This window comes from Cherax quadricarinatus, chromosome 18, assembly GCF_038502225.1.
Source record: "Cherax quadricarinatus isolate ZL_2023a chromosome 18, ASM3850222v1, whole genome shotgun sequence".
Taxonomy (NCBI): domain Eukaryota; kingdom Metazoa; phylum Arthropoda; class Malacostraca; order Decapoda; family Parastacidae; genus Cherax; species Cherax quadricarinatus.
In genome coordinates this window covers 512,897-540,033 of record NC_091309.1, presented here as the reverse complement: position 1 = coordinate 540,033, position 27,137 = coordinate 512,897, and the positions used below count along the sequence as shown (strand labels likewise).

Genomic DNA, 27,137 nt, shown 5'->3' with positions numbered 1-27,137 from the left:
ACACAAAACTGTTAATGATTTTTTTTCATGCAAATTCGGAATTTTCAATTTACATCGTAATTTGAAGGAACAAGAGACGTTCCTGGGGGGCTGGGGGCTGGGGGCTGGGGGCTGGGGGGGCTGGGGGCTGGGGGCTGGGGGCTGGGGCTGGGTGCTGGGGGCGGGGGGCTGCAGGCTGGGGGCTGGGGGCTGGCAGCTGCAGGCTGGGGGCTGGGGGCTGGGAGCTGCAGGCTGGTGGATGGGGACTGGAGGCTGGGGGCTGGGGCTGCGAGCTGGGGGCGGGGGGCTGGCAGCTGCAGGCTGGGGGCTGGGGGCTGGGAGCTGGGGGCGGGGGGCGGGGGGAGAGGGGCTGGGGTGCTGGGGGCTCGACGCTGGGGGCTAAAATTTGGGGGCTGAGACTGGGGCTTGGATGCCTGGGGCTGGGGGGCTGGGAGATGGGGGGGTTTTGAGGCTTGGGGGCTAGGGCTGGGGTGTTGAAGTGTATCACTGTATAGTGTAACAGTGTATAGTGTAACAGTGTATAGTGTAACAGTGTATAGTGTAACAGTGTATAGTGTCACAGTGTATAGTGTCACAGTGTATAGTGTAACAGTGTATAGTGTCACAGTGTATAGTGTAACAGTGTATAGTGTCACAGTGTATAGTGTCACAGTGTATAGTGTCACAGTGTATAGTGTCACAGTGTATAGTGTTATAGTGTATAGTGTAACAGTGTATAGTGTCACAGTGTATAGTGTAACAGTGTATAGTGTAACAGTGTATAGTGTAACAGTGTATAGTGTAACAGTGTATAGTGTAACAGTGTATAGTGTAACAGTGTATAGTGTCACAGTGTATAGTGTCACAGTGTATAGTGTCACAGTGTATAGTGTCACACTGTATAGTGTCACAGTGTATAGTGTCACAGTGTATAGTGTCACAGTGTATAGTGTCACACTGTATAGTGTCACACTGTATAGTGTCACAGTGTATAGTGTCACACTGTATAGTGTCACACTGTATAGTGTCACACTGTATAGTGTCACAGTGTATAGTGTAACAGTGTATAGTGTAACAGTGTATAGTGTAACAGTGTATAGTGTAACAGTGTATAGTGTAACAGTGTATAGTGTAACAGTGTATAGTGTAACAGTGTATAGTGTAACAGTGTATAGTGTAACAGTGTATAGTGTAACAGTGTATAGTGTAACAGTGTATAGTGTAACAGTGTATAGTGTAACAGTGTATAGTGTCACACTGTATAGTGTCACAGTGAATAGTGTCACAGTGTATAGTGTCACAGTGTATAGTGTCACAGTGTATAGTGTCACAGTGTATAGTGTCACAGTGTATAGTGTCACACTGTATAGTGTCACACTGTATAGTGTCACAGTGTATAGTGTCACAGTGTATAGTGTCACAGTGTATAGTGTCACAGTGTATAGTGTCACAGTGTATAGTGTCACAGTGTATAGTGTCACAGTGTATAGTGTCACATTGTATAGTGTCACAGTGTATAGTGTCACAGTGTATAGGTGTAATAGTGTATAGTGTCTCATTGTATAGTGTCACAGTGTATAGTGTCACATTGTATAGTGTCACAGTGTATAGTGTCTCAATGTATGGTGCCACAGTGTATAGTGTCTCAATGTATAGTGTCATAGTGTATAGTGTCACATTGTATAGTGTCACAGTGTGTAGTGTCTCATTGTATGGTGCCATAGTGTATAGTGTCACAGTGTATGGTGTCACAGTGTGTAGTGTCACAATGTATGGTGTCACAGTGTGTAGTGTCACAGTGTATGGTGCCATAGTGTGTAGTGTCACAGTGTATGGTGCCACAGTGTATAGTGTCACAGTGTATGGTGCCACAGTGTGTAGTGTCACAGTGTATGGTGTCACAGTGTATAGTGTCACAGTGTATGGTGTCATAGTGTGTAGTGTCTCATTGTATGGTGTCACAGTGTATAGTGTCACAGTGTATGGTGTCACAGTGTATAGTGTCACAGTGTATGGTGTCACAGTGTATAGTGTCACAATGTATGGTGCCATAGTGTATAGTGTCACAGTGTATGGTGCCACAGTGTATAGTGTCACAGTGTATGGTGTCACAGTGTGTAGTGTCACAGTGTATGGTGTCACAGTGTATAGTGTCACAGTGTATGGTGTCACAGTGTGTAGTGTCACAGTGCAACAGTGTGTAGTGTCACAGTGTATGGTGTCATAGTGTGTAGTGTCACATTGTATGGTGTCACAGTGTTTGGTGTCACAGAGTATGGTGTCACAGAGTATGGTGTCACAGTGTATGGTGTCACAGTGTTTGGTGTCACAGAGTATGGTGTCACAGTGTTTGGTGTCACAGTGTTTGGTGTCACAGTGTTTGGTGTCACAGTGTTTGGTGTCACAGTGTTTGGTGTCACAGTGTTTGGTGTCACAGTGTTTGGTGTCACAGTGTTTGGTGTCGTAGCGTGTACTATCACAGTGTATGGTGTCACAGAGTATGGTGTCACAGAGTATGGTGTCACAGAGTATGGTATCACAGTGTATGGCGCCACAGTGTATGGTGTCGCATTGTATGGTGTCACAGTTTATGGTGTCACAGTGTATGGTGTCACAGTGTATGGTGTCACAGTCTATGGTGTCACAGTCTATGGTGTCACAGTCTATGGTGTCACAGTCTATGGTGTCACAGTGTATGGTGTCACAGTCTATGGTGTCACAGTGTATGGTGTCACAGTGTATGGTGTCACAGTGTATGGTGTCACAGTGTATGGTGTCACAGTGTATGGTGTCACAGTGTATGGCGCCACAGTGTATGGTGTCACAGTGTATGGTGTCACAGTGTATGGAGCCACAGTGTATGGCGCCACAGTGTATAGTGTCACAGTGTATAGTGTCACAGTGTATAGTGTCACAGTGTATGGTGTCACAGTGTATGGTGTCACAGTGTATGGTGTCACAGTGTATGGTGTCACAGTGTATGGTGTCACAGTGTATGGTGTCACAGTGTATGGTGTCACAGTGTATGGTGTCACAGTGTATGGTGTCACAGTGTATGGTGTCACAGTGTATGGTGACAGTGTATGTGTCACAGTGTATGGTGTCACAGTGTATGGTGCAACAGTGTATGGTGTCACAGTGTATGGTGTCACAGTGTATTGTGTCACAGTGTATGGTGTCACAGTGTATTGTGTCATAGTGTATGGTGTCACAGTGTATGGTGTCACAGTGTATGGTGTCACAGTGTATGGTGTCACAGTGTATAGTGTCACAGTGTATGGTGTCACAGTGTATGGTGTCACAGTGTAGTGTCACAGTGTATGGTGTCACAGTGTATTGTGTCACAGTGTATGGTGTCACAGTGTATAGTGTCACAGTGTATAGTGTCACAGTGTATGGTGTCACAGTGTATGGTGTCACAGTGTATGGTGTCACAGTGTATGGTGTCACAGTGTATGGTGCCACAGTGTATGGTGTCACAGTGTATGGTGTCACAGTGTATGGTGTCACAGTGTATAGTGTCACAGTGTATGGTGTCACAGTGTATGGTGTCACAGTGTAGTGTCACAGTGTATGGTGTCACAGTGTATGGTGTCACAGTGTAGTGTCACAGTGTATGGTGTCACAGTGTATGGTGTCACAGTGTATGGTGTCACAGTGTATGGTGTCACAGTGTATAGTGTCACAGTGTATAGTGTCACAGTGTATAGTGTCACAGTGTATAGTGTCACAGTGTATGGTGTCACAGTGTATAGTGTCACAGTGTATAGTGTCACAGTGTATAGTGTCACAGTGTATAGTGCCACAGTGTATAGTGTCACAGTGTATAGTGTCACAGTGTATGGTGTCACAGTGTATAGGTGTCACAGTGTATAGTGTCACAGTGTATAGTGTCACAGTGTATAGTGTCACAGTGTATAGTGTCACAGTGTATAGTGTCACAGTGTATAGTGTCACAGTGTATAGTGTCACAGTGTATGTATAGTGTCACAGTGTATAGTGTCACAGTGTAGTGTCACAGTGTATAGTGTCACAGTGTATCGTGTCACAGTGTATGGTGTCACAGTGTATGGTGTCACAGTGTATGGTGACACAGTGTATAGTGTCACAGTGTATAGTGTCACAGTGTATAGTGTCACATGTGTGTATAGTGTCACAGTGTATAGTGTCACAGTGTATGGTGCCACAGTGTATGGTGTCACAGTGTATGGTGTCACAGTGTATGGTGTCACAGTGTATGGTGCCACAGTGTATGGTGCCACAGTGTATGGTGTCACAGTGTATGGTGTCACAGTGTATGGTGTCACAGTGTATGGTGTCACAGTGTATGGTGCCACAGTGTATGGTGTCACAGTGTATTGTGTCACAGTGTATGGTGTCACAGTGTATGGTGTCACAGTGTATACAGTGTCACAGTGTATAGTGTCACAGTGTATAGTGTCACAGTGTATGTCACAGTGTATGGTGTCACAGTGTATGGTGTCACAGTGTATAGTGTCACAGTGTATAGTGTCACAGTGTATAGTGTCACAGTGTATGGTGTCACAGTGTATACAGTGTATGGTGTCACAGTGTATGGTGTCACAGTGTATGGTGTCACAGTGTATACAGTGTCACAGTGTATAGTGTCACAGTGTATAGTGTCACAGTGTATAGTGTCACAGTGTATAGTGTCACAGTGCATAGTGTCACAGTGTATAGTGTCACAGTGTATAGTGTCACAGTGTATAGTGTCACAGTGTATTGTGTCACAGTGTATAGTGTCACAGTGTATAGTGTCACAGTGTATAGTGTCACAGTGTATAGTGTCACAGTGTATAGTGTCACAGTGTATGTATAGTGTCACAGTGTATAGTGTCACAGTGTATAGTGTCACAGTGTATAGTGTCACAGTGTATAGTGTCACAGTGTATAGTGTCACAGTGTATAGTGTCACAGTGTATAGTGTCACAGTGTATAGTGTCACAGTGTATAGTGTCACAGTGTATAGTGTCACAGTGTATAGTGTCACAGTGTATAGTGTCACACTGTATAGTCACAGTGTATAGTGTCACAGTGTATAGTGTCACAGTGTATAGTGTCACAGTGTATAATGTCAGTGTATAGTGTCACAGTGTATAGTGTCACAGTGTATAGTGTCACAGTGTATAGTGTCACAGTGTGTACTGCCCAAGAGTATAGTGTCACACAGTATAGTGTCACAGTGCATAGTGTGACAGTGTAGAGTGTCACAGTGTATAGTGTCACAGTGTATAGTGCCACAGTGTATAGTGTCACAGTGTATAGTGTCACAGTGTATAGTGTCACACTGTATAGTGTCACACTGTATAGTGTCACAGTGTATAGTGTCACAGTGTATAGTGTCACAGTGTATAGTGTCACAGTGTATAGTGTCACAGTGTATAGTGTCACACTGTATAGTGTCACAGTGTATAGTGTCACAGTGTATAGTGTCACAGTGTATAGTGTCACAGTGTATAGTGTCACAGTGTATAGTGTCACAGTGTATAGTGTCACAGTGTATAGTGTCACAGTGTATAGTGTCACAGTGTATAGTGTCACAGTGTATAGTGTCACAGTGTATAGTGTCACAGTGTATAGTGTCACAGTGTATAGTGTCACAGTGTATAGTGTCACAGTGTATAGTGTCACAGTGTATAGTGTCACAGTGTATAGTGTCACAGTGTATAGTGTCACAGTGTGTACTGCCCAAGAGTATAGTGTCACACAGTATAGTGTCACAGTGCATAGTGTGACAGTGTAGAGTGTCACAGTGTATAGTGTCACACTGTATAGTGCCACAGTGTATAGTGTCACAGTGTATAGTGCCACAGTGTATAGTGTCACACTTTATAGTGCAACAGTGTATAGTGCCACAGTGTATAGTGTCACACTTTATAGTGCAACAGTGTATAGTGCAACAGTGTATAGTGTCACACTTTATAGTGCCACAGTGTATAGTGTCACAGTGTATAGTGTCACACAGTATAGTGTCACAGTGCATAGTGCCACAGTGTATAGTGTCACACTGTAGAGTGTCACACTGTATAGTGTTACAGTGTATAGTGTCACACTGTATAGTGCCACAGTGTATAGTGTCACAGTGTATAGTGCCACAATGTATAGTGACACAGTGTACAGTGTCAGAGTGTATACTGCCACAGTGTATAGTGTCACACAGTATAGTGTCACAATGTATAGTGTCACAGTGTATAGTGTCACAGTGTATAGTGTCACAGTGTATAGTGCCACAGTGTATAGTATCACAGTGTATAGTGTCACACTGTATAGTGCCACAGTATATAGTGTCACAGTGTATAGTGTCACAGTTTATAGTGTCACAGTGTATAGTGTCACACTGTATAGTTTCACACTGTATACTAACACAGTGTATAGTGTCACAGTGTATAGTGTCACACTGTATAGTGCTACAGTGTATAGTGTCACAGTGTATACTGCCACAGTGTATAGTGTCACAGTGTATAGTGTCACAGTGTATATTGTCACAGTGTATATTGTCACAGTGTATAGTGTCACAGTGTATAATGCCACGGTGTAGTGTCACACTGTATAGTGTCACAGTGTATAGTGTCACAGTGTATAGTGTCACACTGTATAGTGCCACAGTCTATAGTGTCACAGTGTATAGTGTCACACTGTATAGTGTCACAGTGTATAGTGTCACAGTGTATACTGCCACAGTGAATAGTGTCACACAGTATAGTGTCACAGTGTATAGTGCCACATTGTATATTGTCACAGTGTATAGTGTCACAGTGTATAGTGTCACACTTTATAGTGCCACAGTGTATAGTGTCACAGTGTATACTGACACAGTGTATAGTGTCACACTGTATAGTGTCACAGTGTATAGTGTCACACTGTATAGTGTCACACTGTATAGTGTCACACTGTATAGTGTCACAGTGTATAGTGTCACAGTGTATAGTGCCATAGTGTATAGTGTCACAGTGTATAATGTCACACTGTATAGTGCCACAGTGTATAGTGTCACAGTGTATACTGCCACAGTATATAGTGTCACACTGTATAGTGTCACACTGTATAGTGCCACAGTGTATAGTGTCACAGTCTTTAGTGCCACAGTGAATAGTGCCACAGTGTATAGTGTCACAGTGTATAGTGTCACACTGTATAGTGCCACAGTGGATAGTGCCACAGTGTATAGTGCCACAGTGTATAGTGTCACAGTGTATAGTGTCACACTGTATAGTGTCACAGTGTTTAGTGCCACAGTGAATAGTGCCACAGTGTATAGTGCCACAGTGTATAGTGTCACAGTGTATAGTGTCACACTGTATAGTGTCACAGTGAATGGTGCCACAGTGTATAGTGTCACACTGTATAGTGCCACAGTGTATAGTGTCACAGTGTATAGTGTCACAGTGTATAGTGTCACAGCGCATAGTGTCACAGTGTATAGTGTCACAGTGTATAGTGTCACAGTGTATAGTGTCACAGTGTATAGTGTCACACTGTATAGTGTCACAGTGTTTAGTGCCTCAGTGAATAGTGCCACAGTGTATAGTGTCACAGTGTATAGTGTCACACTGTATAGTGCCACAGTGAATAGTGCCACAGTGTATTCTGCCACAGTGTATAGTGTCACACTGTATAGTGTCACAGTGTATAGTGTCACAGTGTATAGTGTCACACTGTATAGTGTCACAGTGTATAGTGTCACAGTGTACAGTGTCACAGTGTATAGTGTCACAGTGCATAGTGTCACACTGTATACTGTCACAGTGTATAGTGTCACAGTGTATAGTGTCACAGTGTATAGTGTCACAGTGTATAGTGTCACAGTGTATAGTGTCACAGTGTATAGTGTCACACTGTATACTGTCACAGTGTATAGTGTCACAGTGTATAGTGTCACAGTGTATAGTGTCACACTGTATAGTGTCACAGTGTATAGTGTCACAGTGTATAGTGTCACAGTGTATAGTGTCACAGTGTATAGTGTCACAGTGTATAGTGTCACAGTGTATAGTGTCACAGTGTATAGTGTCACAGTGTATAGTGTCACAGTGTATAGTGTCACAGTGTATAGTGTCACAGTGTATAGTGTCACAGTGTATAGTGTCACAGTGTATAGTGTCACAGTGTATAGTGTCACAGTGTATAGTGTCACAGTGTACAGTGTATAGTGTCACAGTGTATAGTGTCACAGTGTATAGTGTCACAGTGTATAGTGTCACAGTGTATAGTGTCACAGTGTATAGTGTCACAGTGTATAGTGTCACAGTGTATAGTGTCACAGTGTATAGTGTCACAGTGTATAGTGTCACACTGTATAGTGTCACAGTGTATAGTGTCACACTGTATAGTGTCACAGTGTATAGTGTCACAGTGTATAGTGTCACAGTGTATAGTGTCACAGTGTATAGTGTCACACTGTATAGTGTCACAGTGTATAGTGTCACACTGTATAGTGTCACAGTGTATAGTGTCACACTGTATAGTGTCACAGTGTATAGTGTCACAGTGTATAGTGTCACAGTGTATAGTGTCACACTGTATAGTGTCACACTGTATAGTACAGTGTAGTGTCACACTGTATAGTGTCACACTGTGTATAGTGTCACAGTGTATAGTGTCACAGTGTATAGTGTCACAGTGTATAGTGTCACAGTGTATAGTGTCACAGTGTATAGTGTCACAGTGTATAGTGTCACAGTGTATAGTGTCACAGTGTATAGTGTCACACTGTATAGTGTCACAGTGTATAGTGTCACAGTGTATAGTGTCACAGTGTATAGTGTCACAGTGTATAGTGTCACAGTGTATAGTGTCACAGTGTATAGTGTCACAGTGTATAGTGTCACACTGTATAGTGTCACAGTGTATAGTGTCACAGTGTATAGTGTCACAGTGTATAGTGTCACACTGTATAGTGTCACACTGTATAGTGTCACACTGTATAGTGTCACACTGTATAGTGTCACAGTGTATAGTGTCACACTGTATAGTGTCACAGTGTATAGTGTCACAGTGTATAGTGTCACAGTGTATAGTGTCACACTGTATAGTGTCACAGTGTATAGTGTCACACTGTATAGTGTCACACTGTATAGTGTCACACTGTATAGTGTCACACTGTATAGTGTCACACTGTATAGTGTCACACTGTATAGTGTCACACTGTATAGTGTCACACTGTATAGTGTCACACTGTATAGTGTCACACTGTATAGTGTCACACTGTATAGTGTCACACTGTATAGTGTCACAGTGTATAGTGTCACACTGTATAGTGTCACAGTGTATAGTGTCACACTGTATAGTGTCACACTGTATAGTGTCACACTGTATAGTGTCACACTGTATAGTGTCACACTGTATAGTGTCACAGTGTATAGTGTCACACTGTATAGTGTCACACTGTATAGTGTCACACTGTATAGTGTCACACTGTATAGTGTCACACTGTATAGTGTCACACTGTATAGTGTCACAGTGTATAGTGTCACAGTGTATAGTGTCACAGTGTATAGTGTCACACTGTATAGTGTCACAGTGTATAGTGTCACACTGTATAGTGTCACACTGTATAGTGTCACACTGTATAGTGTCACACTGTATAGTGTCACACTGTATAGTGTCACACTGTATAGTGTCACAGTGTATAGTGTCACACTGTATAGTGTCACACTGTATAGTGTCACACTGTATAGTGTCACACTGTATAGTGTCACACTGTATAGTGTCACACTGTATAGTGTCACACTGTATAGTGTCACACTGTATAGTGTCACAGTGTATAGTGTCACACTGTATAGTGTCACACTGTATAGTGTCACACTGTATAGTGTCACACTGTATAGTGTCACACTGTATAGTGTCACACTGTATAGTGTCACAGTGTATAGTGTCACAGTGTATAGTGTCACAGTGTATAGTGTCACACTGTATAGTGTCACAGTGTATAGTGTCACACTGTATAGTGTCACACTGTATAGTGTCACACTGTATAGTGTCACACTGTATAGTGTCACACTGTATAGTGTCACACTGTATAGTGTCACAGTGTATAGTGTCACACTGTATAGTGTCACACTGTATAGTGTCACACTGTATAGTGTCACACTGTATCGTGTCACACTGTATAGTGTCACACTGTATAGTGTCACAGTGTATAGTGTCACAGTGTATAGTGTCACAGTGTATAGTGTCACACTGTATAGTGTCACACTGTATAGTGTCACACTGTATAGTGTCACACTGTATAGTGTCACACTGTATAGTGTCACACTGTATAGTGTCACACTGTATAGTGTCACAGTGTATAGTGTCACACTGTATAGTGTCACAGTGTATAGTGTCACACTGTATAGTGTCACAGTGTATAGTGTCACACTGTATAGTGTCACAGTGTACAGTTGTAGATGAGCTGCCAGACTCACTATGTTGAGAGGGACAGGAGCTAGAGACTATGTTGAGAGGGACAGGAGCTAGAGACTATGTTGAGAGGGACAGGAGCTAGAGACTATGTTGAGAGGGACAGGAGCTAGAGACTATGTTGAGAGGGACAGGAGCTAGAGCCACCTCGTACCTTGAGAAACAAACCTGACTATTTACAACCTTAAATTTTCCTCCAGTTGATAATATAGACCTGATGTTAACACTTTATAGGCCTAGTTACCAGGCCTAGTTACCAGGCCTATTTACCAGGCCTAGTTACCAGGCCTAGTTACCAGGCCTATTTACCAGGCCTAGTTACCAGGCCTAGTTACCAGGCCTAGTTACCAGGCCTAGTTACCAGGCCTAGTTACCAGGCCTAGTTACCAAGCCTAGTTACCAGGCCTAGTTACTAGGCCTAGTTATCAGGCCTAGTTGCCAGGCCTAGTTACCAGGCCTAATTACCAGGCCTAGTTGCCAGGCCTAGTTACCAGGCCTAGTTACCAGGCCTAGTTACCAGGCCTTGTTACCAAGCCTAGTTACCAGGCCTAGTTGCCAGGCCTAGATGCCAGGCCTAGTTGCCAGGCCTAGTTGAAAGGCCTAGTTACCAGGTCTAGTTGCAAGGCCTAGTTACCGAGCCTAGTTACCAAGCCTAGTTACCAGGCTTAGTTACCAGGCCTAGTTGCAAGGCCTAGTTGCCAGGCCTAGTTGCCAGGCCTAGTTGCAAGGCCTAGTTGCCAGGCCTAGTTGCAAGGCCTAGTTGCAAGGCCTAGTTGCCAGGCCTAGTTGCCAGGCCTAGTTGCAAGGCCTAGTTGCCAGGCCTAGTTGCCAGGCCTAGTTGCCAGGCCTAGTTACCAGGCCTAGTTGCCAGGCCTAGTTGCCAGGCCTAGTTACCAGGCCTAGTTGCAAGGCCTAGTTGCCAGGCCTAGTTGCCAGGCCTAGTTGCCAGGCCTAGTTACCAGGCCTAGTTGCCAGGCCTAGTTGCCAGGCCTAGTTGCAAGGCCTAGTTGCCAGGCCTAGTTGCCAGGCCTAGTTGCAAGGCCTAGTTACCAGGCCTAGTTGCCAGGCCTAGTTGCCAGGCCTAGTTGCCAGGCCTAGTTGCCAGGCCTAGTTGCCAGGCCTAGTTGCCAGGCCTAGTTGCCAGGCCTAGTTGCCAGGCCTAGTTGCCAGGCCTAGTTGCCAGGCCTAGTTGCAAGGCCTAGTTGCCAGGCCTAGTTGCCAGGCCTAGTTGCAAGGCCTAGTTACCAGGCCTAGTTGCCAGGCCTAGTTGCCAGGCCTAGTTGCCAGGCCTAGTTGCCAGGCCTAGTTGCCAGGCCTAGTTGCAAGGCCTAGTTACCAGGTCTAGTTGCAAGGCCTAGTTGCCAGGCCTAGTTACCAGGCCTAGTTGCAAGGCCTAGTTGCCAGGCCTAGTTGCCAGGCCTTGTTTCAAGGCCTAGTTACCAGGCCTAGTTGCAAGGCCTAGTTGCCAGGCCTAGTTACTAGGCCTAGTTGCAAGGCCTGGTTGCCCTCCTCACCATATATGTGAAAGTACAATATACTAGCAAACTCAACTGTGTAACCTAACTCACCTGTACTGACTCACCTCACTCACCCCTCTCACCACCCCACTCACCATTCTCACCCCCCACTCACCCCTCTCACCACCCCACTCACCCCCTCACCACCACACACACCCCTCACCACCCCACTCACCCCTCTCACCACCCCACTCACCCCTCGCACCACCCCACTCACCCCTCTCACCACCCCACTCACCCCTCTCACCACCCCACTCACCCCTCTCACCACCCCACTCACCATTCTCACCCCCCCACTCACCCCTCTCACCACCCCAATCACCCCCTCACCACCACACTCACCCCTCTCACCACCCCACTCACCCCTCTCACCACCCCACTCACCCCTCTCACCACCCCACTCACCCCTCTCACCACCCCACTCACCCCTCTCACCACCCCACTCATCCCTCTCACCACCCCACTCACCCCTCTCACCACTCTCACTCACCCCTCTCACCACCCCACTCACCATTCTCACCCCCCCACTCACCCCTCTCACCACCCCACTCACCATTCTCACCCCCCACTCACCCCTCTCACCACCCCAATCACCCCCTCACCACCACACTCACCATCCCCTCACCACTCCACTCACCCCTCTCACCACCCCACTCACCCCTCTCACCACCCCACTCACCCCTCTCACCACCCCCACTCACACCCTCTCACCACCCCACTCACCATTCTCACCCCCCCACTCACCCCACACACCACCCCACTCACCCCCTCACCACCACACTCACCCCTCTCACCACCCCACTCACCCCTCTCACCACCCCACTCACCCCTCTCACCACCCCACTCACCCCTCTCACCACCCCACTCACCCCTCTCACCACCCCACTCACCCCTCTCACCACCCCACTCACCCCTCTCACCACCCCACTCACCCCTCTCACTACTTCACTCACCCCTCTCACCACCCCACTCACCCCTCTCACCACCCCACTCACCCCTCTCACCACCCCACTCACCCCTCTCACCACCCCACTCACCCCTCTCACCACCCCACTCGCCCCTCTCACCACCTCACTCACCCTTCTCACCACCCCACTCACCCCACTCACTCTCCACAGTTCAGAGCTTCGAGCCACAGTTCATGGAGCCGCTACAGAACGTGACAGTGACAGAGGGACGTGAAGCCACCTTCACCTGTGTGGTGGACCACCTTGGAGGTTATCGGGTAGGTGAACATCCTTCCTCAGTCACCTTGGATGTTACGAGATAGGTGAACATCCTTCCTCAGGCACCTTGGATGTTACTAGATAGGTGAACATCCTTCCTCAGGCACCTTGGATGTTACTAGATAGGTGAACATCCTTCCTCAGACACCTTGGATGTTAGTAGATAGGTGACCATCATTCTCTAGACACCCTGGATGTTACTAGATAGGCGAACATCCTTTCTCAGGCACCTTGGATGTTACTAGATAGTTGAACATCCTTCCTCAGGCACCCTGGATGTACTAGATAGGTGACCATCCTTCTCTAGGCACCCTGGATGTTACTAGATAGGTGAACATCCTTCCCCAGACACCCTGGATGTCAACAGATAGGTGAACATCCTTCCTCAGGCACCTTGGATGTTTCTAGATAGGTGACCATCCTTCTCTAGACACCCTAGATGTTACTAGATAGGTGAACATCCTTCCTCAGGCACCTTGGATGTTACTAGATAGGTGAACATCCTTCCTCAGGCACCCTGGATGTACTAGATAGGTGACCATCCTTCTCTAGGCACCCTGGATGTTACTAGATAGGTGAACATCCTTCCCCAGACACCCTGGATGTCAACAGATAGGTGAATATCCTTCTCTAGGCACCCTGGATGTTACTAGATAGGTGAACATCCTTCCTCAGGCACCTTGGATGTTACTAGATAGGTGAACATCCTTCCTCAGGCACCCTAGATGTACTAGATAGGTGACCATCCTTCTCTAGGCACCCTGGATGTTACTAGATAGGTGAACATCCTTCCTCAGGCACCCTGGATGTCAATAGATAGGTGAACATCCTTCTCGAGGCACCTTGGATGTTACTAGATAGGTGACCATCCTTCTCTAGGCACCCTGGATGTTACTAGATAGGTGAACATCCTTCCCCAGACACCCTGGATGTCAATAGATAGGTGAACATCCTTCCTCAGGCATCTTGGATGTTACTAGATAGGTGACCATCCTTCTCTAGACACCCTGGATGTTACTAGATAGGTGAACATCCTTCCTCAGGCACCCTGGATGTACTAGATAGGTGACCATCCTTCTCTAGGCACCCTGGATGTTACTAGATAGGTGAACATCCTTCCCCAGACACCCTGGATGTCAACAGATAGGTGAACATCCTTCTCTAGGCACCCTGGATGTTACTATATAGGTGAACATCCTTCCTCAGGCACCTTGGATGTTACTAGATAGGTGAACATCCTTCCTCAGGCACCCTGGATGTACTATATAGGTGACCATCCTTCTCTAGGCACCCTGGATGTTACTAGATAGGTGAACATCCTTCCCCAGGCACCCTGGATGTCAATAGATAGGTGAACATCCTTCTCTAGGCACCCTGGATGTCACTAGATAGGTGAACATCCTTCCCCAGGCACCCTGGATGTCAATAGATAGGTGAACATCCTTCTCGAGGCACCCTGGATGTTACTAGATAGGTGAACATCCTTCCGCAGGCACCCTGGATGTCACTAGATAGGTGATCATCCTTCTCTAGGCACCCTGGATGTCACTAGATAGGTGAACATCCTTCCCCAGGCACCCTGGATGCCACTAGATAGGTGACCATCCTTCTCTAGGCACCCTGGATGTCACTAGATAGGTGAACATCTTTCCCCAGGCACCCTGGATGTCACTAGATAGGTGACCATCCTTCTCTAGGCACCCTGGATGTCACTAGATAGGTTACTCCTCACCTACACCCTCCCCTCACAGCTCTTCTTAGGTCACCTAACCAGGCACTGTTAACTAATCTTAAGTTACCAAGTTACTCTGAGACGCCTAGAATCCCGGGCAAATCTAGGTGACTCCTGGCAGAGACCAGTTCACCTACATGTTCCCCTGACCTACCTATAAAGGCCACCTCTTTACTGCAAGATATTAATGATGTCCTAATTTTCAGCAAGGTCCTGGACCTTAATCCCGTGTACTGACCTTGATAACTGACTCTAGGCGGCGCCATTTATACCTGGGTATTATGCAAGATGAATGACCAATTACAGGCTCTACAAGACCATTTTCTAGCTCTAAGGACCATTTTCTAACTCTAACAGACCATTTGCAGACTCTACAAGACCATATACAGGCTCTAAAAGACCATTTGCAGACTCTATAAGATCATTTACAGGCTCTACAAGACCATTTGCTAGTTATAAGACCATTTACAAGCTCTGCGCGACCATATTCTAGATATAAGACCATTTACAGGCTCTACAAGACCATTTACGGGGTCTACAAGATCGTATTCTAGCTCTTAGGAAATTTTTCTAGCTTTAAGGACCGTTTTCTAGCTCTACAAGACCATTTTCTAGTTATAAGACCATTTACAGGCTCTACAAGACCATTTTCTAGCTGTAAAGACTATTTTCAGCTCTATAAGACCATTTTTCAGACTCTGAATGACCTTTCTCAAGCTCTATTATGTTTAATTTTCTGACCACGTAATTGTTCTTTTGATGTTGATGCTGGAGCATAGCAGGTGTGGAGCATAGCAGGTGTGGAGCATAGCAGGTGTGGAGCATAGCAGGTGTGGAGCATAGCAGGTGTGGAGCATAGCAGGTGTGGAGCATAGCTGGTGTGGAGCATAGCAGGTGTGGAGCATAGCTGGTGTGGAGCATGACAGGTGTGGAGCATAGCTGGTGTGGGGCATAGCTGGTGTGGAGCATAGCAGGTGTGGAGCATAGCAGGTGTGGAGCATGACAGGTGTGGAGCATAGCTGGTGTGGGGCATAGCTGGTGTGGAGCATAGCTGGTGTGGAGCATAGCTGGTGTGGAGCATAGCTGGTGTGGAGCATAGCTGGTGTGGAGCATAGCAGGTGTGGAGCATAGCTGGTGTGGAGCATAGCAGGTGTGGAGCATAGCAGGTGTGGAGCATAGCAGGTGTGGAGCATAGCTGGTGTGGAGCATAGCAGGTGTGGAGCATAGCTGGTGTGGAGCATGACAGGTGTGGAGCATAGCTGGTGTGAAGCATAGCAGGTGTGGAGCATAGCAGGTGTGGAGCATAGCAGGTGTGGAGCATAGCAGGTGTGGAGCATAGCTGGTGTGGAGCATAGCTGGTGTGGAGCATAGCAGGTGTGGAGCATAGCTGGTGTGGAGCATAGCTGGTGTGGAGCATAGCAGGTGTGGAGCATAGCTGGTGTGGAGCATAGCTAGTGTGAAGCATACCAGGTGTGGAGCATAGCAGGTGTGGAGCATAGCTGGTGTGGAGCATAGCAGGTGTGGAACATAGCTGGTGTGGAGCATGACAGGTGTGGAGCATAGCTGGTGTGGAGCATAGCAGGTGTGGAGCATAGCTGGTGTGAAGCATAGCAGGTGTGGAGCATAGCTGGTGTGGAGCATAGCTGGTGTGGAGCATAGCAGGTGTGGAGCATAGCAGGTGTGGAGCATAGCAGGTGTGGAGCATAGCAGGTCTGGAGCATAGCAGGTCTGGAGCATAGCTGGTGTGGAGCATAGCAGGTGTGGAGCATAGCTAGTGTGGAGCATAGCTGGTGTGGAGCATAGTTGGTGTGGAGCATAGCAAGTGTGGAGCATAGCTGGTGTGGCGCATAGCAGGTGTGGAGCATAGCTAGTGTGGAGCATAGCTGGTGTGGAGCATAGCAGGTGTGGAGCATTGCTGGTGTGGAGCATAGCAGGTGTGGAACATAGCTGGTGTGGAGCATGACAGGTGTGAAGCATAGCTGGTGTGGAGCATAGCTGGTGTGGAGCATAGCACGTGTGGAGCATAGCTGGTGTGAAGCATAGCAGGTGTGGAGCATAGCAGGTCTGGAGCATAGCTGGTGTGAAGCATAGCAGGTGTGGAGCATAGCAGGTGTGGAGCATAGCTTGTGTGGAGCATAGCAGGTGTGGAGCATAGTTGGTGTGGAGCATAGCTGGTGTGAAGCATAGCAAGTGTAGAGCATAGCTGGTGTGGAGCATAGCAGGTGTGGAGCATAGCAGGTGTGGAGCATAGCTGGTGTGGGGCATAGCAGATTTGGAGCATAGCTGGTGTGGAGCATAGCTGGTGTGGAGCATAGCAGGTATGGAGCATAACAGGTGTGAAGCATAGCAGATGTGGAGCATAGCTGGTGTGGAGCATAGCTGGTGTGGAGCATAGTAGGTGTGGAACATAGCTGGTGTAGAGCATAGCAGGTGTGGAGCATAGCAGGTGTGGAGCATAGTTGATGTGGAGTATGGCAGGTGTGGAGCACAGCAGGTGTGGAGCATATCAGGTGTGGAACATATCAGGTGTGGAACATGACAGGTGTGGAGCATAGCAGTGTGGAACAACAGGTATGGAGCATAGCAGGTGTGGAAATATCTCCCTTAAGGAGACACACACACACACATATATATATATATATACTATATATATATATATATATATATATATATATATATATATATATATATATATATATAAGGAAGGTGTGGAATACATATGTCAACAAATATATTTTTATCATAACAGCCAAACATCAACGTGATCAGATAACCAAATTTCCTCCGGCATCGTCTGGCTGTGATTCTTACTCTCTCTCTCTCTCTCTCTCTCTCTCTCTCTCTCTCTCTCTCTCTCTCTCTCTCTCTCTCTCTCTCTCTCTCTCTCTCTCTCTCTCTCTCTCTCTCTGTGTCATCAGAGAAGGGACCCTGACAACCCCCACCACTGTCTCTGTCTCTGTCTGTGTCTGTCTCTATCTGTCTCTGTCTGTATCTCTCTCTTTCTGTGTCTGTCTCTGTGTCATCAGAGAAGGGACCCTGACAACCCCCACCACTGTCTCTGTGTCTGTCTCTGTGTCTGTCTCTGTGTCATCAGAGAAGGGACCCTGACAACCCCCACCACTGTCTCTGTCTCTATCTGTCTGTATCTCTCTCTGTCTGTCTGTCTCTGTGTCATCAGAGAAGGGACCCTGACAACCCCCACCACTGTCTCTGTGTCTGTCTCTGTGTCATCAGAGAAGGGACCCTGACAACCCCCACCACTGTCTCTGTGTCTGTCTCTGTGTCTGTCTCTGTGTCATCAGAGAAGGGACCCTGACAACCCCCACCACTGTCTCTGTGTCTGTCTCTGTGTCATCAGAGAAGGGACCCTGACAACCCCCACCACTGTCTCTGTGTCTGTCTCTGTGTCATCAGAGAAGGGACCCTGACAACCCCCACCACTGTCTCTGTGTCTGTCTCTGTGTCATCAGAGAAGGGACCCTGACAACCCCCACCACTGTCTCTGTGTCTGTCTCTGTGTCATCAGAGAAGGGACCCTGACAACCCCCACCACTGTCTCTGTGTCTGTCTCTGTGTCATCAGAGAAGGGACCCTGACAACCCCACCACTGTCTCTGTGTCTGTCTCTGTGTCATCAGAGAAGGGACCCTGACAACCCCACCACTGTCTCTGTGTCTGTCTCTGTGTCGTCTCTGTCATCAGAGAAGGGACCTGACAACCCCACCACTGTCTCTGTGTCTGTCTCTGTGTCATCAGAGAAGGACCCTGACAACCCCACCACTGTCTCTGTGTCTGTCTCTGTGTCATCAGAGAAGGGACCCAGACAACCCCACCACTGGATCATCACACACAACAAGCAACACCAACATATGCCTGTACTGACGTTACATATGCCCTACTCTGACGTTACATATGCCCTGTACTCTGACGTTACTTGCTGCTGCAATATTGTTTTGTCAGAGTCGTTGCTGCTGCAACACACACACACAAAAATACTTTGCAGCAGTATTTGCAGCATGGTGGTGCTAGTTTGATCCAGTCAGTCGACCTGCTGGTCCTGTCCTCCTCATCCGCCCCAGGGCAACATCTAAATAACGAGAGTATAAATATTCTGTATATATATTTATGTGTGTGTGTGTGTGTGTGTGTGTGTGTGTGTGTGTGTGTGTGTGTGTAGTGTGTGTGTGTAATATATTCGGTTCCTGTCCATAACTGGTATTGGACCGGTATGAACGCTCAAATCAGATGTTAAATAGTGAATATAATTCTGCTGGCATTATCTTTAAATAAAATTAGTTGGTTCATGCGTGAACTTTTATATGTTCGTCATTAGCCAGGCCACACCATGCATGCAGCGCCAGCAGTGTAAACTCAATTGCACGCTGTGTTTGTGTACATGTTGCCCTTATTCGGATCCTCGGCAGTGTCCAAGGCTTCGGCTGAACAAGCCCCTCATAGCCTGTGTAGTTAAGTCATCATTACTGTGAGGGGGAAATCGGAGTGTGTGGAGGTAGACGACACCAGTGCCAACTGGGAGGTGCTCCCGGCCACTCAAACTTAATTTAACAACTGAAAAGGTTAACGAGCAATGCAAATGAACATGTTGCCCGCCACTTTTGGAGCAGTGATGGCGGCCAATGGTGCCGGCCTGAGAGTAACACTGTATCATTTGCTTAGAATGGTGGGGCCGAGTGCAGGGACATACACACACGCACACTAGAGAAAGTGCAAAGGTTTGCAACAAGACTAGTCCCAGAGCTAAGGGGGTATGTCCTACGAGGAGAGGTTAAGGAAATCGGCCTGACGACACTAGAGGATAGGAGGGTTAGGGGAGACATGATAACGACATACAAAATACTGCGAGGAATATATGAGGTGACAAAGACACGATGTTCCAGAGATGGGACACAGAAACAAGGGGTCACAATTGAAGCTGAAGACTCAGATTAGTCAAAGGATGTTAGGAAGTATTTCTTCAGTCATAGAGTTGTCAGGAAGTGGAATAGCCTAGCAAGTGATGTAGCGGAGGCAGGAACCATACATAGTTTTAAGACGAGGTACAAAAAGCTCATGGAGCAGGAGAGAGAGGTCCTAGTAGCGACCATTGAAGAGGCGGGGCCAGGAGCTGTGACTCGACCCTGCACTATATATAAGTAAACACACGTGTTGAGAGTGTGGTGTTACAGGTCAGCTGGAAGAATCTGCCAGGTAATCCCACCGACCTGAGTCTCCAATAAACATTCTACCTGTAAGACATCCATGTGATCCCATCACGTTACCAGACTTCGTTACTAATTATCTTTAAAATGGATTTATTAAATTATTTATTAAGATATCACTGTGTTCTGTGTGTGTGTGTATACTCACTTATTTGTACTTACTTATTTGTGGTTGCAGGGGTCGATTCACAGCTCCTGGCTCCGCCTCTTCACTGGTCGCTACTAGGTCCACTCTCCCTGCTGCAAGAGCTTGTGTGTATGTGTGTGTGTGTGTGTGTGTGTGTGTGTGTGGTGTGTGTGTGTTGTGTGTGTACTTAACTTAAGTTGCTTCAGTAAAGACAAACAGCAGAACATTACATGGTTGTTGAAGATATAATCTAAGTTGATGCTGGAGTCAGGACTACAACACACAGCTAGTCTTGCTTCACCTAGCCTGCTCTTCCCTTATACTAGCTCAACTAGCACACTAGTCTCTGCTAGTACTGACTATTCTGTGTTTACGTATTTTTCTAGTGACTTCGCTTCTAGAGACACACTACACATTGACATAATTTACATATGTGGACTTGGATATAGTCTGATATATTGTGTAGGTAGGTGAAGGTGAGGTGACTAGAGGGGGCTTTTGGGTGATAGGGTACGTAGGTGAAGGTGAGGTGACTAGACTGGGGTGTAGTTATGTGAAGGTGAGGTGACTAGACTGGGGTGTAGCCATGAGAAGGTGAGGTGACTAGACTGGAGTGTAGGTACGTGAAGGTGAGGTGACTAGACTGGGGTGTAGCTATGTGAAAGGGGAGGTGACTAGACTGGAGTGTAGGTACGTGAAGGTGAAGGGGACTAGACCAGAGTGTAGGTAGGTGAAGGTGAGGTGACTAGACAGCATTATGACTGGTATATAGTACATCTGGTGGGTAGCAGAATTGTACTGACCACCTTCTCCTGACACCCAGGCCAGTGGGTCGGGGTGAGTCACGCCGTCAGCACCGTCAGCGCACTCTACGGGTATCCTGCATGCTAGCCACGCTTCTGTACTCTGTTTTCGCTGTTCAGGACCATCGCCTGTGGTGCAGAGTCACTAACACTAAACCACAGCCCCTTGCTGGCTGCTGCCCCTGCTGCCCCTGGGACTACACAACGCCCACCCGAGTGGTGCTGGTCTAGAGTGCCCAGCTCGGGGCCTGGGGCTAGGGTAGCACCTAGCACTACCCTAAGCTGCCCAATAGCACTACACTCCTAATCTTCAAAGTTAGCTGTAAATTGTTAATGCTAACGTTGTTAGTGATGCACAGACTCTGTCACTAGTGCATAGAAAACTGGGGAATCTAACACCATAAAGTGTGTTCTAAAAGGCGTTCCAAAGGCACGTAGCTCAAAGGTATTCCAGAAACAAGGTGATGAGGGCTCCTCTAGAAGCTGGGTTATCACAACACACACGTCACTCTCAGAATGAGTCCACCTCGTCCGGTCATCCACGCAGTCTGACCTCCAGTATGGCTGACCACATGTAAAGTCGCGTGAACACTCAAGTGAATTCCAGAAACTCGGTATAAACTAGGTTTGTATATCTCAGTGCATACACACTGGGTAGTGTTTATGTCAGTGCATATACACTGAGTGGTGTGAATGTCAGTGCATACACACTGGGAGGTGTATATCTCTCAGTGTGAGTGAGGCTACAGCTCCTGGTCCTGCTGTTATGTACCAACTTATAGCGTTCGCAAACTGCACTCCAATGTAAACAAAAAAGACTTGTGGTTCAACATATATTCCCACCATCAGACGTATATAGTTACTGTGTATATACACTATGTATATATATATACACTATGTACAGAGGACGTAGAATGAATAAAGTTTAGAGAGTGAGTATAAGTCACTGGCTACTACGATATTAGCACGGCCATTGAGATGTAACATTATGTGAGGTAGCTCGAGGCAGGTGGGAAGTCTGAGTGTCAAGGTTGACTACAAGATAAATGACTCTAAACAGACCAGTAAATGAGGTGCAATTGGCAGAAATATCCGTTAATTACACTGACTGCATGCCACACTACCTCAACTGCAGCCTTAATGACCCGTTCGATAGGATATAAATCTCGGACGTTCCCGGTACATGGTATGCATCGTCTGGCTTCAGCCTCTGGAACACCTCAGACCAGTAACATACAGCTTCGCAACATCTTTAAGACCCTGTGTGGTCTTGTGTGTGTGGGGGGCAGCTTGGGACTTGGCTGGTAAGCTCTGACACTGTGCCAAGCGTGGCGGCAGCAGCCAGCCACAGCTGCGACTGACACATGTATATATCTGACACAGGGGTCACGCTATTACCAAGGTCAATGTCTGGCTACTGGATGGTATTGGAGAGTGCTGTCAAAACTCTACGGTGCGAGCCACCAGTACTTGTTGGCCAACGGGGCAGGGGGCACCCCTCAGTCTTCACCCAGCCCTCACCCCTTCCCCACCCCGTCCTCACCCCTTCCTCACCCCTTCCAGGCCCCCAAACTCATCCTCAACTCACTGCCTCACCTCCCTAAGCATGCACCTCACCCTCGTCAATTCTCCTCCTACTCCAAAAAACCCACATCTCAGTTCCACCCATTTCCAGCCCTAGGGCCCATCCCCATCCCGCCCGTCCCCGCCTAGCCCCGCCCCGCCCCGCCCCGCCCAGCCACGCCCCACCCCGCCCCGCTGCCCCGCAGGCCGCCGCAGTCACCCAACGCGGTTAAGCTTTACAGTCTTGTTACTGGTGTTTATAATTCTCATTTTATTCTTGTTATTAATGTTCTCTTAGAGACATTTCTTATCTTGTGTGTGTGTGTGTGTGTTTATATTTCCATTTTCTATAGTTGAGTCACCAGTACATAGTGTGAGTCACCAGTACACAGTGTGAGTCACCAGCACATAGTGTGAGTCACCAGTACACAGTGAGTCACCAGCACACAGTGTGAGGTCCCCAAGACAGTGTGAGGTCCTCAACACACAGTATGAGGTCCCCAAGACAGTGTGAGGTCCCCAACACACAGTGTGAGGTCCCCAAGACAGTGTGAGGTCCCCAACACACAGTGTGAGGTACCCAACACACAGTGTGAGGTCCCCAACACACAGTGTGAGGTACCCAAGACAGTGTGAGGTCCCCAACACACAGTGTGAGGTCCCCAACACACAGTGTGAGGTCCCCAAGACAGTGTGAGGTCCCCAACACACAGTGTGAGGTACCCAACACACAGTGTGAGGTCCCCAACACACAGTGTGAGGTACCCAAGACAGTGTGAGGTCCCCAACACACAGTGTGAGGTCCCCAACACACAGTGTGAGGTCCTCAAGACAGTGTGAGGTCCTCAACACACAGTATGAGGCCCCAACACACAGTGTGAGGTCCCCAAGACAGTGTGAGTTCCTCAACACACAGTGTGGGGTAACCAACACACAGTGTGAGGTCCTCAACACACAGTGAGAGGTCCCCAACACACAGTGTGAGGTCCCCAAGACAGCGTGAGGTCATCAACACACAGTGTGAGGTCCCCAACACACAGTGTGAGGTCCCCAAAACAGCGTGAGGTCCTCAACACACAGTGTGAGGTCCCCAACACACAGTCTGAGGCCCCAAGACAGCGTGAGGTCCCCAACACACAGTGTGAGGTCCCCAACACTGTGAGGTAATACACCAACACTGTGAGGTAATACACCAACACTTTGAGGTATTACACAGCACTGTGAGGTAATACAACACTGTGAGGTAATACATCAACACTGTGAGGTAATACATCAACACTGAGAGGTAATACACCAACACTGTGAGGTAATACACTACAACACTAAGAGGTAAGACACCACAACACTGTGAGGTAATACACCAACACTGTGAGGTAATACACCAACACTGTGAGGTAATACACCAACACTGTGAGGTAATACACCAACACTGTGAGGTAATACACCAAAACACTGTGAGGTAATACACCACAACACTGTGAGGTAATACACCAACACTGTGAGGTAATACAACACTGTGAGGAAATACACCAACACTGTGAGGTAATACACAAACACTGTGAGGTAATACACCAACACTGTGAGGTAATACACCAAAACACTGTGAGGTAATACACCACAACACTGTGAGGTAATACACCACAACACTGTGAGGTAATACACCACAACACTGTGAGGTAATACACCACAACACTGTGAGGTAATACATCAACAATGTGAGGTAATACACCAATACTGTGAGGTAATACACCAACACTGTGAGGTAATACACCAACACTGTGAGGTAATACATCAACACTGTGAGGTAATACACCAAAACACTGTGAGGTAATACAGAAACACTGTGAGGTAATACAACAACACTGTGAGTAATGCACCAGCACTGTGAGGTAATACACCAGCACTATGAGGTAATACATCAACACTGTGAGGTAATACACCAAAACACTGTGAGGTAATACAGAAACACTGTGAGGTAATACAACAACACTGTGAGTAATGCACCAGCACTGTGAGGTAATACACAAGCACTGTGAGGTAATACATCAACACTGTGAGGTAATACACCAGCACTGTGAGGAAATACAACAACACTGTGAGGTAATACACCAGCACTGTGAGGTAATACATCAACACTGTGAGGAAATACAACAACGTTGTGAGGTAATACACCAACAGTGTGAGGTAATACATCAACACTGTGAGGTAATACACCAGTACTGTGAGGTAATACAACAACACTGTGAGCTAATACACCAACACTGTGAGGTAATACATCAACACTGTGAGGTAATACATGAACACTGTGAGCTAATACACCAACACTGTGAGGTAATACATCAACACTGTGAGGTAATACATGAACACTGTGAGGTAATACATGAACACTGTGAGCTAATACACCAACACTGTGAGGTAATACATCAACACTGTGAGGTAATACATGAACAATGTGAGGTAATACATGAACACTGTGAGGTAATACACCAACACTGAGAGGTAATACATCAACACTGTGAGGTAATACATCAACACTGTGCGGTAATACACCAACACTGTGAGGTAATACACCAACACTGTGAGGTAATACATCAACATTCTGAGGTAATACACCAACACTGTGAGGTAATACATCAACACTGTGAGGTAATACACCAACACTGAGAGGTAATACAACACTGTGAGGTAATACACCAACACTGTGAGGTAATACATCAACATTCTGAGGTAATACACCAACACTGTGAGGTAACACATCAACACTGTGAGGTAATACACCAACACTGTGAGGTAATACAACACTGTGAGGTAATACATCAACACTGTGAGGTAATACATCAACACTGTGAGGTAATACACCAACACTGAGAGGTAATACAACACTGTGAGGTAATACACCAACACTGTGAGGTAATACATCAACACTGTGAGGTAATACACCAACACTGAGAGGTAATACAACACTGTGAGGTAATACAACACTGAGAGATAATACATCAACACTGTGAGGTAATACACAAACACTGAGAGGTAATACACCAACACTGAGAGATAATACAACACTGTGAGGTAATTCACCAACACTGTGAGGTAATACACCAACACTGTGAGGTAATACACCAACACTGATAGGTAATACAACACTGTGAGGTAATACACCAACACTGTGAGGTAATACACTAACACTGTGAGGTAATACACCAAAACTGTGAGGTAATACAACACTATGAGGTAATATACCAACACTGAGAGATAATACACCAACACTGTGAGGTAATACACCAACACTGATAGGTAATACAACACTGTGAGGTAATACACCAACACTGTGAGGTAATACACTAACACTGTGAGGTAATACACCAACACTGATAGGTAATACAACACTGTGAGATAATACACCAACACTGTGAGGTAATACAACACTATGAGGTAATACACCAACACTGAGAGGTAATACACCAACACTGTGAGGTAATACAACACTGTGAGGTAATACACCAACACTATGAGGTAATACACCAACACTGAGAGGTAATACAAAACTGAGAGGTAATGCAACACTGTGAGGTAATACACCAACACTGTGAGGTAATACAACACTGAGATGTAATACACCAACACTGAGAGGTAATACAACACTGAGAGGTAATACAACACTGTGAGGTAATACACCAACATTGTGAGGTAATACAACACTGTGAGGTAATACATCAACACTGTGAGGCAATACAACACTGTGAGGTAATACACCAACACTGAGAGGTAATACACCAACACTGTGAGATAATACACCAACACTGTGAGGTAATACACCAACACTGAGAGGTAATACAACACTGTGAGGTAATACACCAACACTATGAGGTAATACACCAACACTGATAGGTAATACAACACTGTGAGGTAATACACCAACACTGTGAGGTAATACACCAACACTGTGAGGTAATACACCAACACTGGGAGGTAATACAGCAACACTGAGAGGTAATACAACACTGTGAGGTAATACACCAACACTGTGAGGTAATACATGAACACTGTGAGGTAATACACCAACACTGTGAGGTAATACATGAACACTGTGAGGTAATACACAAACACTGAGAGGTAATACAACACTGTGAGGTAATACATGAACACTATGAGGTAATACACCAACACTGTGAGGTAATACACCAACACTGAGAGGTAATACAGCACTGTGAGGTAATACACCAACACTGTGAGGTAATACATGAACACTGTGAGGTAATACACCAACACTGAGAGGTAATACAACACTGTGAGGTAATACACCAACACTGAGAGGTAATACAACACCGTGAGGTAATACACCAACACTGTGAGGTAATACATCAACACTGTGAGGTAATACACCAACACTGTGAGGTAATACACCAACACTGTGAGGTAATACATCAACACTGTGAGGTAATACACCAACACTGAGAGGTAATACAACAGTGTGAGGTAATACACCAACACTCTGAGGTAATACACCAACACTGTGAGGTAATACACAAACACTGAGAGGTAATACAGCA

At 46.5% G+C, this 27,137-nt stretch overlaps 1 protein-coding gene across 1 annotated transcript in view; it reads left to right on the top strand.

Moving 5' to 3' along the window:
- Positions 1-27,137, top strand: part of LOC138852898 (lachesin-like) — a 376,358-nt gene that overhangs the window by 307,574 nt on the left and 41,647 nt on the right. The window contains exon 2 of the mRNA XM_070086486.1: positions 13,037-13,143. Coding sequence (XP_069942587.1) covers positions 13,060-13,143 — 84 coding nt within the window. The 5' untranslated portion in view covers positions 13,037-13,059. The remainder of the gene's footprint in view (positions 1-13,036; positions 13,144-27,137) is intronic.